The sequence below is a fragment of the Acaromyces ingoldii genome (assembly GCF_003144295.1).
Source record: "Acaromyces ingoldii strain MCA 4198 unplaced genomic scaffold FA10scaffold_1, whole genome shotgun sequence".
Lineage (NCBI taxonomy): Eukaryota > Fungi > Basidiomycota > Exobasidiomycetes > Exobasidiales > Cryptobasidiaceae > Acaromyces > Acaromyces ingoldii.
The window spans coordinates 1,923,578-1,939,538 of record NW_020290247.1 but is presented as its reverse complement, the minus strand read 5'-3'; the positions used below and the strand labels follow the sequence as shown (position 1 = coordinate 1,939,538).

Below are 15,961 nucleotides of genomic sequence, written 5' to 3'. Positions count from 1 at the left end.
GTGACCGAAAAAGACGACATGAGAGGCCACGTGGATAAAAGCTCCGGTGTTTCTTTTTTTTTGTGTTTTTTTTTTTCTCAGGTCGCGCGCACTTCCTCGGTCGACGGATGTTTAGCAGAGAGCCAAGAGACATCGAATCCGACAAGGACTACTGACGACGAGGAAAGACGCAGGGCGCCCTTCGTGTCATTGCGGCTCGCCCACTTTTTCCTTTTCTTTCTCTTATCCGTTCCAGCCCTGCAGAGATAGGAGTGGGCTACAGGATAGAAGGCCTGCCACTGCTTCGAAGTAGTGGTGCACCCGAGCAGCTATCGAAGAACACAGGACACTTGGACAAAAATTTGCGAATGATTCCGCGGTCTCACGCGATAGGTTCGTAGAAGACTCTTTCAGTCGTCGTCAACCCCCACCCGTCACCGTCCAGACCATCAACCCATCTTCCACGGGCGGCGCAGGTGATCCTCGTTGAGAAACGGAGGTGTGCCCTTTGCTGCTGTCGAATTGGTAGAAGGAGACGGCCGCTCGCACTTGGACGCTTTTCGAGGAGACTGCCTCTCGCCCTTGCCGGTCGGCAGAGGAGGGCGAAGGAGAGCAACAGTCACAACCATGGCTGCGCACGGTAGTGGCGAAGCAAGCGGTGAGTTCTCGATGTGGCCTTTCTTCTCTGCCAAGAGGAGAGGGTGAATATCTGGTGGGAGAGGCGGGCCTTGAGACTGACCCTCGCCCGCTTGGCTCAGACCAAGGTTTGGCTCCGCAATCATCCCCGCCGCCGCCGCCGATATCATCCAATGGCAGTGGTTCTTCCCCTCTGCTCGCATCAAGCCATCCAGCAAATTCTCCTTCCCTGTCCTCCTCGCCTTCCTCTTCAGCGTTCGCATCAGCATCAGCATCTACAGCAACGTCAAATTCGCCAGGCACTACACATGGAGGCGGAGGGCCGTCGTCGCACAGGCATCAGCACTCTCGTTCGAGGTCTGTGAATCTCAGCCCTACGATGCGAAGTGGCTCGCTGTTCACGCCTGCATCTGTTGGCCCTGGCTCTGCGAGCAACGATGCACATCACGCTCTGCTCCAGCACCTCGTCCCAGCCAGAGTCGCCTCGCCGCAGATGATTCCCCCAGCCAGTGCATCGCACAGCGGACACGTCCATCCGCATGCGCATTTACAGATGCTCGAGGCCGGGTGGCGACCCCACTCAGCGGGGAGCAGCGATGGCAGCGACGGCAGCTCGGCCTCTTCGTCGCCCGAATCGAGACGAGGAGCATTCGCAAGGCATATGGAGAGATCCGCGTCAAATCCCAGCAGCTCACTCAGCGCTAACTCGCCTCGTTCGACCTCGTCTTCCCCTGCATCAATGGCAAGAAGGGCGGTTTCGCCGTCAAGGGCCTTCGCGATGCCTCTGTCGCCCCGACTTCAGGCGTTTGGCGGACAGAGTCATGGGAGGAAGCTGTCGGGAGGCGCAGAGCCAATCCCAAGAATACCCTCGCCGCTACTGTCGCCCAATGCGAGTGCCAGGACTCTGTCCCTCAATCCCGACCCGGAGCTGCCCATCGACACGGTCTGGGTGGCTGACGACCCGCGCCAATCGCCGGACGGATCTCACGAAGCGGGCCACGGACGGCACACATCTGCCTACACGCCAGTACCTCCTTCGCTGAGGGATGAGTACTCTCCAACACCTGCATCGGCAATTTCGGTCCCCGGACCATCTAGCCCTCGTCGTCGTGGAGGACAGGAGCTGGCTGCCGGCTCGCCCGTCTTCACACGAGACATGTCGCACTCGCCCGTGCTGCGGCTTCAGCGGACGCCGTCACCTTCATCAATGGCGCATTCGAGGCACGAGAGAAAACGGTCTGGTAGTAGTGGTCTGGCCTCCTCCAGCCCGCGACTATCGCCAGCCGCTCTGCCGTCATCGCCCTCTTCGTCGCCTTCTTCACGTCCGGCACTGGCTGTGCCAAAGCCGATAGCAACAAAGAAGGCGCTTGACTTCCAACAGAGTCATGCCAGGACACGCTCCGGCTCTTCGCCATCTCCGACACTTGCGTCCTCTGATCAAGGAGACAATCCATCGTCCTCGACTTTGGGTGAAAGCAGCAGTCCCATTACAAAAATTTTCAGCCCGGTTGGACAAGCCTCGACGAGGGTGAACCCGCAGCACGCCCTTGCAGAGGTTTCAGCAGCTTCGAATTCGGGTGAAAAGAGCTCGGCGTTGCATGGCGATGAGAGAATGGCAGATGACAGTCACGGCCCAACAGCTCCACATGCTTCCTCACCCTCTCTTAGATGGGTTGACTCTAGCGCGCCGTCGACCTCTCCTACAAATTACCACCCGGGGTCATTTGGACCCGAAAGCTTCCTACGAGCACGTAGTCCAGCTTTGAGTCCGAGAGTCTTGGCGGCAGACGGAATTGGCGGGGCAGAGAGTCCGCCAAAGACTAGGAGCTTCATCGGCATGCCGCCGAGGTCGGGCTACGAATTGAGCGACGATCCCGATGACGTTGGGTCAGAAGATGGCTCCAGCGGTCGAGAGAGCGTAGGCACAAATGATGATCGCGACGATGAGGACGACGACGAAGATGATGATGAAGAAGAAGAAGAAGAAGAAGGGGAGGGAGGTTCTTCCCGTGTAAACGACGGAGGATTCGTCGATGAGCTCGATGGCGAGGAGGCTGGAGTACCCTCCACCGCCACCGAGGAAGCCAAGGCGGCAAGGCCAGTCGCACCAAGGCGTCCAAGCCTGACCCATGCGCCCGTCGTGCCTCCTGTGCCTGCAAACGAGGGCTTTCTCGGCTATTTCAGGAGCAGTGACGACGAGAGCATGGGCTGGCGATCCAGTGTCATTGAGAGGGCAGAGGAGAGAATACGAGGTGAAGAGTCGTCGGACGACAGTGTCTCCCCCTCGTCTTCGAGCAGTGATGCGGCGGGGCTGCGACCGTTCCTGACGCTTTCTTCGGGCGTCGTCGACGGACCTTCTCCCTTTGATGGTCCGATGCCAACGGCGAAAGAGGCCGAAGGAATACCTGGCGAGGCATCGGCTGCCGTCGAATATGAGGACGACGAAGATGGAGAAGGGAGCATGGATGCGCAGCCAAGCGAGGAAAGCCTTACGACACTCGAGAGGATCTTCCTCTTTGCCAAAAGCGACATGGCCTTTCACCGAGTCCTCGTCGCGCGCTCACTCGCCGATTGGATCCTTGATGTCGAGCTGAGCGACGCAGTCGAATACGTCATTCCGCTCCTCAACGGTCTCGCTTGCGATGGTGGGTGTCTTTCTCTGCTTGAATTGGTTGCCTCGTTTCTGATGGCTAACGTTTCTGCGTAACGTAGAGTTGGAGGTCTGCTCGGCCTTTGTGCCTAACCTGCACAAGGTCATGTGGTTCTTCTTTCGCAACTGCCCACTGACGGAAACAAGCAACGAGGGCCTAGGCGCTGGGAGGGGCGAGTCGAGGGACACGGAAGGCGACAATGGCGCACCCGTCAATGCCGATCAAGGCAAGGAGTCAGTGCCCGAGGACGAGGTGGAACGTGCAACACGGCCCCGGCTGTCCGTCAGCATCTTCACGCCCATGCTCTGTGCCCTTCTCTTGAACTCCAACGCGGAACTGGCCGGGTCAGCCCAAGCGGCCCTTGTTCACTTCTTTGCTCGTCTCCACGGCCTGGCAATCCTGGGAGAGCCAGGCGAGCAGCAGTCGCAGCAAGTCGGCGAACCTCAACTGACAGAAGCCTTTGAAGAGACAACGGCGCTCGTTAGAGATGCTGCGGCGCGGGAAGGTCTTCGGGTTCAGTTGGCGCCATACCAGTTCGGGCCAAATCAGAGAGAACTCGTCGAGGCGGAGCTCTTGGATAACGTTGCCTTTGCCATTGGCAAGCTTCATGCGAACCCCGAGGGGCCGGAAGATGACGGCGTGGAGGATGCGATGGAGGAGCAAGACAGAAGTCAAAAACAGGAGCAGGAGCAGGAGCGTGATCACCATGTTCCCGACGAGAAGCAAAATCAAGGTCCTGAGCTGCAGAGCCAGACCTCGCAGCAGGAAGAGCAGGAAGACGACGGTCAATTCGAGCAGATCGATTTCAACATGGACGAGGCAGAGCCCATAGCCAATGGCGTCGGTATCAACGGAATCGAGAAGAGAGACGATGACGATGACGACGATATTGTCGACATGGAAGAGGCCAACGGGAAAAAGGACGATGATCTCGACGATGGCCTTGCAGCCGAGGAAGTCTCCTTCGATCCCCATGTGCAGAGTCAGACGATGGAAGACTGGTCTCAGGACCAGTACGAGGGCTCTTCCCCTGTCCTGAGCGCCTTTGGCAAGTACCACATCGACGAAGAGGCCGCTGTTGGTCGGATGGCTTCTGTCAGCTTGCTGGCTGCCTTGAGCACCGACAAGCTCGTCCAGCAAGACGTCCTCGTCGAGCGTATCGTTCCAGAGATTGTTCGGCTGCACAGCGACGACGCCTTTTTTGTCCGCAAGGAAGTCGCCATTGCCATGGGCGCCCTCGCTCGCTCCGTCGTCGACGCTCAGGTCCTCACAGATCAGCTTCTGCCCGCTTTCATGGAGTGCTGCAAAGACAAGATCTGGCATGTCCGTCAGGCGGCATGTCTCTCGCTGCCCAACATGTACTCTCGTGTCGACGCGGAGACAAGGCGGATGAATGTGGTGCCGACGATGCGAGCTTTCGTGCTGGACGTCTCGCGCAACGTGCGGGCTGCCGCACTGGAGACGATTGGCGAAGTCATCTACCTCTTCTACAACGATCCGCAGGGCGTGCCTGAGCCACTGCTGCGGCACTACCTCGGTGAGCCCTTTGATGGGCAGGAGGAAGTGGACGATGACGCCCAAATGGAGGACGATAGCTCATCGATCGATCAAGACGCCGATTCGTGGTCAAATGGCGGCTTCATGGCATCGGACATGCAAAGGCAGTCACTCTTGACCGACTTTGGTTTTGGCCATGCCCCCAACGGCGTCACCAAGCGGAAGAAGAACGCTCCGCCCTCAACGTGGAGTGCAGAGGGTGGTGCTTATCGCTCCGATCCCGAACGATCCCTTGTCATGGCTTACAATTTGCCTGCCGTCCTCCTGACTGTAGGCAAGGAGCAGTGGCCAAGACTGCGCGCCATTCACCAGGACCTGTGCACGGATGTGTCGGGCAAGGTGCGACGAAGCCTGGCGGCTTCTTTGCATGAAGTCGCCAAGATCGTTGGGCCGCAGGCGGCGAGCCAAGACATTCTGCCGCTCTTTCGTCGAGCTCTGGTAGAGGACAACGACATCGAGGTGCGAGCTGCTGCTCTGGAGCATGCCGATGTGCTGCTGTCTCACGTCGATGCCGTCGATGGCGAGGCCGAGCTGCGCAAGCTGCATGGAATGTGGCAGACGACATTTGCCTCGAGCTGGAGGTTGAGGGAAAAATTGGTGCAGCTGATTCCAAGTCTAGCGCCCAAGTTTCTCCTTTCCGACGACGAAGGCACCTTGGTCCATCTGATGCGCGATGCTATCGTCGACGTCGTCAGCGCCGTCCGCGCTGCGGGCGTCACTTCGGTCCCGACACTTTATCAAATCTTTGAAGAGCACGACCAGGTTGTCGCCGATGGTTTCCTCGGCATGGTGGCCGACATTGGCGAGAATGAGTCGTACCGTGCTCGAGTCGGTTGCCTCATGGCAATGCAGGCCCTCTTTCATCACCGCGTACAGCGCTCGTCGGTCGAGATGCTCCTCTTGGGTCGCCTGGTTGCGTTGGGACGCGACCCTGTCGTTGACGTTCGAATCGCTCTGGCCAAGGCTGTTGCCCTCATGTGTCGGCTCGAGGAGCTCTATGCCTCGCCGCAATCGCGCTCTGACGAGCTGATCGACTTGCTCCGGAGGCTAACGCATGATCGATCGGCAGACGTCCGGAATATCATCCTCGGCGTCCTTGGCCCCGACGATCCAGCACGAAAGCCAGATGAGACGATCACGGCGGAGGTAGAAGAGGAGGCCCCTCGCCGAGATCTGGTCTTGGGTCCTGCTGACGGTGGCCCCCACCGTCCTCCACGAGACGAGAGCACCTTGACCAATGGCGACTCGATGATGATGATGCTCATGGAAGGACAGAGCCAGACGGAGCCATTTGCGATGGACGAGGACGCCGATGACGATCGAGGGCCAGAGAGCCAGGTATCTTCCTCAAGTCCAGGCGAGGTGGGGCTCAGGAGATTTTCGGACTTCTATCAGCACCAGCCGCTGGAGCAAAGTGCCGAAGGCGACTCGAGCATGTTTGAAGATGCCGACGACGACGATGAAGAGGAAGAAGATGACGACGACGACGACGACGATGTTGACGAGACCAAGGATCGGTATGCAAAAGATAGTAATAGCATCACCCTGCCTTCAGTGGACGAAGTCGACAAGGCGAGCCGAACGCCGTCATCATTCGAAGAAGAAGACATGGACGACGAACCTCATCATCTCCTCAGCGTCGGGCCTGACTCGCCAGAACGGGCTTTCCCACAAGTCCAGCTACAGTCTTCGTCTCCGTCTGCAGACTCACAGGAAGCCTCTCTCACTTCGCCAGAACGGCCCTTCAAGCTAGTCGCAAATGGATCAGAAGCAGAGCATAAGTCCGAGGCTGGTGCTACTGCCGATCCATTCCTGGCCTTCGTTGTCGACAAGCGGTCGAGCTTCCACGGTGGAAAGCTTGTGCCCCCGCCGACTACAGCTGGAGCAAACACAAAGGCAAGACCGCTCTCGATCGATGCCAAGGGCGCCAATGACAACGCAGCCTTGCACAAGATCGAGAGCCTCCGGTCTCCAGGCGCTGAAGAGCCACCGCATGTCCTCTTCGGCTCAAATGAATCAACCTCGTCGTCCTCGACACAGCAAAAGCAACCAAATTTGGATACAGCTCGGCGGGACAATCACGAGAAGGACACAAGCTCTTGAGCTAATCACTGTATCTTCTTTCTCGTTCAATCGTTCACATTGTATGGCTTTCTCTCCTGTACTCAAAGCATAATACATGAACTGGCACAATCCGCCTCATGAAACTCTCCAATACAGGACCACGAAAGCGTCCTTCTGAGAGAAGCTATTTACCAGTCTCATCTCTGACCTCTTTGGAGCTGAAGCTCAGAATTCCTGCCTCGTCGAGCAAGCCCACGACTTTTTCGGCTTCTTCGACGTTCATCTTCCCCAGCACTTCATTCACCCGATCGAGCTGCCTCGTCTCCAGGGCCTGCCGGAAGTCGTCGGAAAAGCCTTGGTAGATGTCCCAACGACGCTGCAGGAAGACGCGAACTTGTTCAACATCCATCGATTCTACCCCCTCGCCCTCGAGTGTGAGGTGCTCCGGCGGTGGGCCATCGGGGACTTCGAACGAGATGACGGTAGACGGATCTTCGGCGACGAGCTGAATCTGCTCTTCACCTGCCTTTCCCCCCTCTCCAGAGGAAGGCTGCTGGTTTTGCTCGGCCAACAGAACCTTTGATCGCTCCATGATGCGCGCGTGCGTAGAGAGGACATCATTGAAGAACACCACAGCGGCTTTGCCGTCTGTGCTCGTCATCCGCCTGAAAAACAGACTGACGCCGTCCTTTCCAAGTTTGTTGCAATATTGCACCAGCAGGCCCTTTTCAACACAGCTCCGTGCCCGCTTGGCGTCGGAGCGCATCGCCGCTTGAAAGGCCTCGACGAGGAGCGCGTCCGTCGTGCCGCTGTCTTCGCGCAATAGAGATTTGTTCTTGGAAAGAAATTGGAGCGCCTGCTCGAATGGCTCATTCTTGACATCGCGCGACGGGTTGAAGTTGGCGGGGAGGCTCGAGAGCGAGAGGGGCAGCGACGAGGGAATGACGGGAGGTAAAGACAGAAAATCACGCATCGAAGGCGTCATGGTGGGAACGCTCTCATCGTCGTCATCATCCTCTGCATCCGAGTCGGGAGAGAGACTAGACGCATTCAATGTCTCGATCTTCTGTTCCGTCATCTTTCCCTTGCCCTTGTTGGCTGTCGCAGCCGGCTTGGATGCTAGCGCTGGCTCTGATTCGGCTTTGGTGACGTGGCCTCCGCTCCATCCTTCCCTCAACGAGTCGCTCGTGATCTTTCTTCGGTCCTCTTCCTCCATCTCTGAAATTTTGCTCGCTACCTCAGTCTGCCGTTCGGCGAGCTTCCTTTTGTGCTCTTGAAGCTTGGCAACGAGAGCCTCATCGAGATCCGACGATGATTTGCCCTTGACGCTAGGCTCGTCGTTGATTTGCAGAAGAAGGGAGAGGATCATGTCATTTGTTGTCGGTCCATTGGGTCCATCCTTGTTGCCTCGCGAGGCTCTGTCGGCCGTCAATCTAGAAACCTCTCGCGAGTAGTACGAGCTTCCTTCTTTTCGTGCTCCTTCCAAGATCTGTACGGCAAGTAAGCTTGTGCTAATACCCTCTTGAGTGCTACAGAGGAGACCCACCTCGTCAAGTCTGGGCGCCAGCTCCTCATTAAGGTCCTTTTCCCTCTTGAACCCATCAAGTTCGGCCTTGCGCACCTCTCGCTTCTCGTGAATGTCGCGCTGCTTCCATCGCACAAAGGACTTTTTATCGACATTCGGGTGAACCTCGATGTCGCTGTCATCCGACAGCTCCAGGTTGTCCCACTTTGAGTAATTGAGCTTGCCAACCATGGTTCCCGTCACTACCTGTCGTGAGCTGTAGTGTTTGATGGCTGAGAATGGCCTAGAAAAGTCCGTGCACCTTCTTCAGTTTCTGTCATCTTAGCCCACGTGCAAAGTTTTAGTCGGTCACATCTTTTCTTCCTGCCCAGCCCTAAACCTGCAGTCTCACTTCTCACCAAAAGACAAGACAAGGATGTTCTCGTCACTGACGAGCGCCCTGGCGGGGCTGTCCCTTCGCTCGTCATCAGCAGGACTCGTTGCGTCCTCATCGCGATCTCCGATTCATTCGAATGGGCCAACCATCTTTGCTAGGAACAAATCTCAGCTCGCGCCTCGTCGGACAAAGTATCGCAAGGCGCACAAAGGCCGGGTCCCCATGCCGACGGGCGGCTCCCTCAAGGGCACGACCCTGAACGAAGGAGAGTACGGGCTGAGGCTTCTGGCTCCCGCTCGGCTCTCGGCGAAACAGCTGCAGAGTGCAGAGACGGCCCTCAAGCGCAAGCTCAAAGTCGTCAAGGGCGCCCAGGTGTTTCTGAGAGTGTTTCCGGATATCCCCGTGTGCGTGAAGGGCAACGAGACAAGAATGGGCAAGGGAAAGGGCAGTTTTGAGTTCTGGGCATGCAGGTGAGTGCTTGCGAGCCAGCTCGCTGAGGTTCGGATTTGCTGACGGACACATGTTGCTATTGCTAGAGCACCGGTCGGGCGTGTCATTTTTGAGGTCGGAGGACCAGTCGAGATTCGACCAGAGGTGGCAAAGGAGGGTGAGCTTACTTTCTGTTACAGATCTGAGATGCGCACGAAGAGCTGACAATTCCCGTCACTGTCCAGCACTCCGACTGGCATCGGCCAAGCTGCCTGTCCCGACGGAATTCCTCACGAGGAGCACCGCACCGAGGCTGGGGAACCTCGTGGAGACTTCCATTCCGGCGAGAAGTGCAGCGGCCAGAGGAGGCGCAGGTATCGTCGAACCTGCGCCTGCACCTACGTCCGTTCAAGCTACCGCTTCTGAAGCTTCGGCCACGGCTGCCACTGCATAATGACATTTCTCCTCATCTGTATACATAATATATGAAGGATTCGTCCAGACGAAAGTCGTACCCTTTGTAGTGCGAATGTGGCACATTTTACATTGTCTGACAGAAGAAGTCGAACTTGAATCTGCCCTTCATGCTACCTTCCAAATAGAAGGCAGGACGGGAGGTTTCATGTCAGAAAGAGGCCGAATTAACGGTATGGCTCATCGAAGCACAGTCACTACCGAGACTTGGCTAGTCCCTGTTCGTTGAAAAGGCGGATACTTAAGAGCACTTCTCGGGAGCAGTCCTGTTTTCTTTATCAAGATGTGCATTTAAGAGGTAAGGACTGCACTGGAGGACCGTCACGGAGGAAGGTGAAGAGAAGGATTTATATGGTAGGACACGCGCGAGGCTATACAACGACGCAGAGCTTCTTCCCCTGAAAGTACTCTTCCTCGATCTACCTTCCTGTCTGCATGGTTATGGACTTCTCACTTTCCACAACGGTCTGTCAAATGCTTATGTTCTGAAGCCTGCCTTCCTTCCTGTCGACGCTTTACTCTCGATTTGGTGGACGAACTAATTCCGATCGGAGAAGAACTCGGCGTGTCCGCGTTTTTTTCTCCACTCTCCTCAACGTCCTTCGTGTCCAGCTTGACCAACGAAACCATTCTTCACCAAGTGCCGTTGCTCCCTCGAACCAACCATGGTGCGCGTCCCATATGTACCCAAAGACACGCCGGGACCCATTGCGGATGCCATTCGTGCTCGGCGTGGCACCCGTGGGCTGACGCCGTTGGACCGATCCCTCCTCAATGCGCCTCCCGTCGCTGAGGGCTGGTCCAAGCTCTTGGGCGCCATTCGCACTGGCAGTACGCTCCAGGACGACCTGAGGGAGATTATGGTGGGTGTTCTTCTCTGTGATGGAATTGAATGCATCCATGAACCCTCTTTTTGCTGACGGGATGCGAAAATGAACAGATCCTTCGTGTAGCAGCGCGGAACCGGGCAGCGTTTGAGTGGATCCACCACGAGCACGTCGCCACGTTGGCCGGCGTCACGCGCGAGCAGCTGACGCGCATTGGTGATATTCAAGCACCGACGACCTCGCTCACCTCGGCTGGCCCTGGCAAGCTGTCGGACCTGCAAGCAGCCGCGCTGCGCCTTGCCGATGCCATGACGACGACGGTCCAGGTGCCCGAAGGCACGTTTAGCGAGCTGCGTGCAGCGCTCGCCACGGGCGGCGACAGTGAAAGCGAGGCAGCAACGAACCGCAAAATGACCGAGGCTGTGGCGACATGTGCGACGTACAACATGGTCAGTCGATTCCTCGTTGCCCTCGACATCGACGAGCGTGCAGGCCAGCCCTGCCCGGTGCCTGGCCTTGCCGAGGAGGAAGCCACGCCCCGTGCTGCCGCCTATCCGTCCTCGCACAGTGCCGATGGAGCCAGCAACCGAGGGCTCGTTCAAGCTGGTCAGGGCGTCAACCTGGCGACAAGGGTGCACTTCCACAGCATGCAGGCTCCCTGGCTCGTTCTTGTCAACTCGCTCATGACCAATCTGACCATGTGGGACCAGGTCGTGCCCACCTTGTCTGGCCACTTCAACATCGTCACCTACGACCAACGTGGTCATGGCAATAGCAGCATCCCTCCACAGCCATGCACCGTTGATGCTCTGGCCGACGATGTGGCAGCCGTCCTCGATGGCCTCGGCATTGATAAGGCCCACGCCGTGGTGGGTGTCAGCCAGGGAGGCGCCACCGCGCTGGCATTCGCCGTGAGGCACGGTCATCGAGCAGCACGCATTGTGGCGTGTGACACCCAAGCCGCTTCGCCCGAGGCCAATCGCGCAGCCTGGGACGAACGCATCGCCCTCGCTCACGCAAAGGGAATGGAGGCGCTGGCAGAGGCAACGGTGCCCAGATGGTACGGCCCTGGCTCGGGCGCCACGGACGAGGTGCGTCGCAAAACACATGCGATGATCACCTCTACGAGCGTGGAGGGCTTCGAGAAGGGCGCGAGGGCGCTTCAAGGCTACGACCTGCTGGCTCAGGGCCTCGTCGAGCAACTCAAGAACTTGTCTACACTCCTCGTCGCTGGCTCGGCCGATGGCAAGCTCCCTGAGACGCTCAAAAAGCTGGCGACAGAGGCGGGCTCCACGTTTGCAGAGATCCCAAATGCTGGCCATTTACCCATGTGCGATCAGCCAAAGGCCTGGCTCGATGCTGTCCTCCCTTGGTTGCTGTCAAAGTGAAGCAATACCCATTTCCGTCACAAAATGAGTGACGACAAGGACAATCTAGCATGCATATTGACTGGTGCCTTTTCGACTTTGGTCTAATCCTCCCAGCGATGGAGTCTCGGGATGCCTGTGAGAACATGGTTCTGTTTTCGGCTACTTCTTGAGATCTGTGACTCTGATAGGGACGCCAACAGATACTCTCAGAAAAGAGTAGTCATTGTGTCCTCACGTCTGTACACTTGGTCATCGCGAATCCACGATCATCTTTGACGTTTCCGACAGTGTGCTTTCTACCGTCGACGCTCCACGGTGCGTTCTTCTACCGTTGACCAGCCACGGTGCATATCCAACTTTGCTTAGTCCAATTCGAAAAGCCGCGCGCGCGCGCGCTCGCTCACATTTCGATCTCCAATCCGAAAAGCCCGACTGGGCCCTCCTTCTGTGCCGAAACTATGCGTCATCTTGTTTGCTTTCTTCGGACTGCACTTGCCGACGATGGAGTCCCAACTTCTCAACCGAAGACAGATTGCGCTGGGAGTATACTTACACCGGCGTCTGTCAGCATCAGGAACTCTATGGCTCGGTCCACTACTCTAGCTAGTAATAGTTGAGCAGGTTGAGCAAGCCAAGGAAGACTTCTTGGCTTAGTGGCTAACTTGTCACTGGTGGTACTACTCAGGGGGCACCGAATTTCATTTTAGTTTATCGAGAAATAGAAGAATGAAAACAAATATGCAGCCGCACGCGCCAGAGAGGCATGGACAAGTTCCAGAGAAGCTTGGGCGAATCCCCTCTCAGAGCCAGGCAGATTCAGAGCATGCGTACGTCCGTGTTTCTCTCGGTCAACCTCCATTTTTCTGTTCCTCCCCTCGGTCCTCACCTCCTTCACACCTCTTTCCTTCTCTTTTTTTTTCTCATCAATTCTTGCCGCTCCCTTCCGCGCATCCCCCTCTTAGAAACACGAAATGAAGTTCTCCGTCGCTCTCGCTCCTCTCTCGCTGGCCCTCCTGGCACAGGCCGTCGTCGGCCAGTCGACGAGCAGCGCCGCCGCTCCTTCGAGCGCATCGTCTTCGGCCGCCGCTCCCTCTTCGACCAGTGCCTCGTCGTCGTCTTCGTCATCGGCTTCGTCTGCTGCTGGCGGTGCTGGTGGCGCCTCGCAGGGTGCCTCGACGCCCGTCGCTACCTGCACCCTCGTGGCCGGCGACCCCCGTGCCCAGCCCTTCGGCTGCGTTGACGGCGCGTGAGTGTTTACTTGTGAAATCTTCGTCCGATGCGATGTTTTGGTCGCTTTTGAAAGAAAGATGGAGCGGGAAGGAAGAAGCAAGGGTATCAGAGGCGGATTTGGGACGCATCCGCCGCCGCTTCTTTCATTTCCGCCGTCAACTTGTTTCTTTCTTGGCATCTTCCTTTTCTCTTTATCCTCTAGCTCTGGCTCCGGACCGAACTGATTTTTCTGGCCTTTATCACGACAGCACGACGTCGACTCCTCCTTACAACTCCGAGTCGCTCCAGAGCTACCTTATTGGTGAGAGCATGACAGACCCTTGACCAGCCGGACACCTTTGCTTACTGCCTCTATCGGACGACAAACAGGCGGCTACTCTGCCGGAAAGGAGGGCACGGCCTACTCGGAGGTGGCTTCCAAGCTCGCTGACTCCGTCACGCAGATCTACCCCACTCTGACCGTCTCGTACAGCGACATTGTCAAGGTGAGTGCACCACCTCTCTTGCCGCCCATCGCAGAGCGACTGATGCAGTCCTGGCTTGTTGCAGCAATACGTCACCGCTCTTGAGGCTTCGGCCGCGGACTACCACCGCGATGCGGCTGTTTCGACGACGCACTCGAGCAGCCTCGGCGCCCTCGCCGTCGTCTTCGCCGGCGTTGTCGCCGGCGGTGCCTTCATCCTCTAGCGTAGGCCAGGCAAGACCGTCTCCCGTTCCATTGCCACTCGCGCCCTTTTCCCCTTCATTTTTTTAAGGAGAAAACCTTTTATAATATAGAGACAGAGGAGCAGCAGAATCTTCCGTGACCTCCTCCGACCGCCCTTCCTCTTCGACCTCATCTTACCACTCTTTATCAACACCGTCTCTCTAACCCAATTTTGCCATGTAGTCTCCAAATTGTCTCAGAGCTGCTTATGAAGCCAGTCTTTCGGCTCTTCAGCATAGCATGAATCTCCTCCATCTTTCCGGGCGTATCCGCACGCTTCACACTGCTTTGTTCCTTCACCGGCAAGCCAAGACTTTCCCGCTCCATTGACAGCTTGGAATCGTGGTATCTTCGATTTCACAAGAGGAAATGTGAACGGGGCGCTAGAGAGCTCTGCAGCGCGCACACTGTTCGATGGGAGGAAAGAGAGAAAGATAGAGAGAGAAGGGAAGAAGAGAAACAGCTACCAAAGGAAGAAAGTAGAAAAAGGGCAGCAACGGAGATGAAAGAAGATAACAGCGCGAGGAGTGGCAGGAAGATGCGTCTTTCGAAGGAAAAAAGAGGAAGGACCCAAAAGGAAGATGAGAGAGGAGGGAAGAGTGCCTTGCTCTGTCCCTTTCCCCCTCCTGCCGAGATTGTAGAAATCCTACAAGCTGCGGCTCCTTTTGAGAGATTGACGGTGGGAGAGGTTGAGAGAGCGCGAAGGTGTATTCATCAGGCCGCTCGAGGTGGTTGGGCCTTGACATTTGCAGAGAGCCACGAGAGACCCTCGAAAAGACCCTCGCCGCTCGTCGCACAGCTGGGGTGGACGAACCATGAGCGGTCCCTCATCCTGTGCAAGCCGAGCTTCTCCGTCACTTCGGCTGGCGACATGGCTATTGTTTCCTCGCTTCTTTGTCAGCTTTCGATGGCCAGTCGACTGGGTACAAGTGGCAGAGCAGGGAGAGACTCACCGCCGGGAAGATCCTGCTTGTTGGCAAAGACGAGGAGGAGGCAGTCCCTCATCTCTCGATCTCCAATAATACGATGGAGCTCCTGTCGCGCCTCATCGATCCTATCGCGGTCCTGGCTATCAACGACAAAGACCAGCCCTTGGGTGCCCGTATAGTAGTGTCTCCAGAGAGGCCTGATCTTGTCTTGTCCACCCACATCCTAGGAGCGGCGACGGGGCTTCAGCTCAGGGCACAAGGTGATGAAGAACGAGCGCACGCAGGACTCACCCAGACATTGAACTTGACGTTCTTGTATTGCACAGTCTCAACATTGAAGCCGACTGTCGGAATCGTGGTGACGCTTTGGTTCAGCTTGAGCTTGTACAGAATGGCTGTTCAGATGATCGCCGTCAGTTTAGTAACAGAAGAAAACCAGAGGCCGGCAACTCACTCGTCTTTCCTGCGGCATCCAATCCCAACATGAGGATCCGCATCTCTTTGTTGCCAAAGATTTTGCCCATCGCCTTGGATAGTGAGCCTCCCATCTTGGCTTAACTCTACAGACTGTGCAGTCGTCCCTTTTGATAGATTTGAAGCTTGATTGTTCTTTTGCTGTTGAAGGTCGTCAACAGCGTCCTCTGCACCTTTCGACTGTCGATATGGGTAGCTCTTGCCGGTGCTATCTGCTCAGAGAGGTGTCCTTACACCGGGCAAGAGAGTTTGTGAGACTTCAAGGGGTAAATGTCGTGAAACCGTCGTCTCGTCTCGTCCTCCGTCTCGTCTCGTCGTTACCGTCTGAAGAATGAAGCTCGAGAAAAGTTGATGCGGTATCGAACTGGCGTGGGGTTGAGGAACCAAAGGAGCGTGAAGCTTGTCTGTTCGGGAAGTCTGGAAGGAGGAGGTGTGTGCGTGTTAAGACTAGTGGGAGTGAGGAGAGAGAAGCGCTGGGGTGGGCGCGCGCTAAATTTCCTCGACCCCCTCTCTTCGCGTCAAAGTCGCGTGGTTGGCCGGGGTCCGGCTTGTGCGCAAATAAGGGCCCTTCCTAGAAACATTCATGGGGACGTTGCTCCGACTTATAGGAAAGGAGGGCCGCTGACGGGCAAAATGAGTTCGCCTCCTTTAACAAAAGTAGTGAGGTTGGGTCGGAATAGCTCTTCTTTGTAAGCGGCGCAGAAAGATCTCTCTCGGTCGAAACATCTTTCAGA

General features: G+C 56.8%; 6 protein-coding genes across 6 annotated transcripts; 4 read left to right on the top strand and 2 right to left on the bottom strand.

Moving 5' to 3' along the window:
* Nucleotides 1–428: 428 nt before the first annotated feature.
* FA10DRAFT_19862 (ARM repeat-containing protein) lies at nucleotides 429–7,114 on the top strand. Its single transcript, XM_025518426.1, has 3 exons — nucleotides 429–637; nucleotides 738–3,260; nucleotides 3,328–7,114. The coding sequence occupies exons 1-3, from the start codon at nucleotides 607–609 to the stop codon at nucleotides 6,924–6,926; spliced, it is 6,153 nt and encodes a 2,050-aa protein (XP_025380565.1). The 5' UTR covers nucleotides 429–606; the 3' UTR covers nucleotides 6,927–7,114.
* FA10DRAFT_264024 (hypothetical protein) lies at nucleotides 7,032–8,682 on the bottom strand. The gene is made up of 2 exons (XM_025520477.1): nucleotides 8,434–8,682; nucleotides 7,032–8,376 (listed from the first exon to the last, which is right to left on the bottom strand). Exons 1-2 carry the CDS (start codon nucleotides 8,641–8,643, stop codon nucleotides 7,072–7,074), a joined length of 1,515 nt encoding a protein of 504 aa, XP_025380564.1. The 5' UTR covers nucleotides 8,644–8,682; the 3' UTR covers nucleotides 7,032–7,071.
* Nucleotides 8,603–9,755, top strand: FA10DRAFT_247573 (ribosomal protein L16). Its single transcript, XM_025519458.1, has 3 exons — nucleotides 8,603–9,258; nucleotides 9,325–9,395; nucleotides 9,463–9,755. Exons 1-3 carry the CDS (start codon nucleotides 8,828–8,830, stop codon nucleotides 9,669–9,671), a joined length of 711 nt encoding a protein of 236 aa, XP_025380563.1. The 5' UTR covers nucleotides 8,603–8,827; the 3' UTR covers nucleotides 9,672–9,755.
* A 377-nt stretch (nucleotides 9,756–10,132) lies between these two features.
* On the top strand, nucleotides 10,133–12,174 carry FA10DRAFT_264022 (alpha/beta-hydrolase). The gene is made up of 3 exons (XM_025520476.1): nucleotides 10,133–10,554; nucleotides 10,632–12,023; nucleotides 12,089–12,174. The coding sequence occupies exons 1-2, from the start codon at nucleotides 10,357–10,359 to the stop codon at nucleotides 11,904–11,906; spliced, it is 1,473 nt and encodes a 490-aa protein (XP_025380562.1). The 5' UTR covers nucleotides 10,133–10,356; the 3' UTR covers nucleotides 11,907–12,023; nucleotides 12,089–12,174.
* Nucleotides 12,175–13,016: 842 nt separating this feature from the next.
* On the top strand, nucleotides 13,017–14,066 carry FA10DRAFT_19698 (hypothetical protein). The gene is made up of 3 exons (XM_025518410.1): nucleotides 13,017–13,419; nucleotides 13,488–13,603; nucleotides 13,668–14,066. The coding sequence occupies exons 1-3, from the start codon at nucleotides 13,170–13,172 to the stop codon at nucleotides 13,803–13,805; spliced, it is 504 nt and encodes a 167-aa protein (XP_025380561.1). The 5' UTR covers nucleotides 13,017–13,169; the 3' UTR covers nucleotides 13,806–14,066.
* Nucleotides 14,067–14,156: 90 nt separating this feature from the next.
* Nucleotides 14,157–15,685, bottom strand: FA10DRAFT_264020 (ARF/SAR superfamily). The gene is made up of 4 exons (XM_025520475.1): nucleotides 15,208–15,685; nucleotides 15,045–15,148; nucleotides 14,778–14,976; nucleotides 14,157–14,699 (listed from the first exon to the last, which is right to left on the bottom strand). Exons 1-4 carry the CDS (start codon nucleotides 15,299–15,301, stop codon nucleotides 14,539–14,541), a joined length of 558 nt encoding a protein of 185 aa, XP_025380560.1. The 5' UTR covers nucleotides 15,302–15,685; the 3' UTR covers nucleotides 14,157–14,538.
* Between the last annotated feature and the right edge of the window lie 276 nt (nucleotides 15,686–15,961).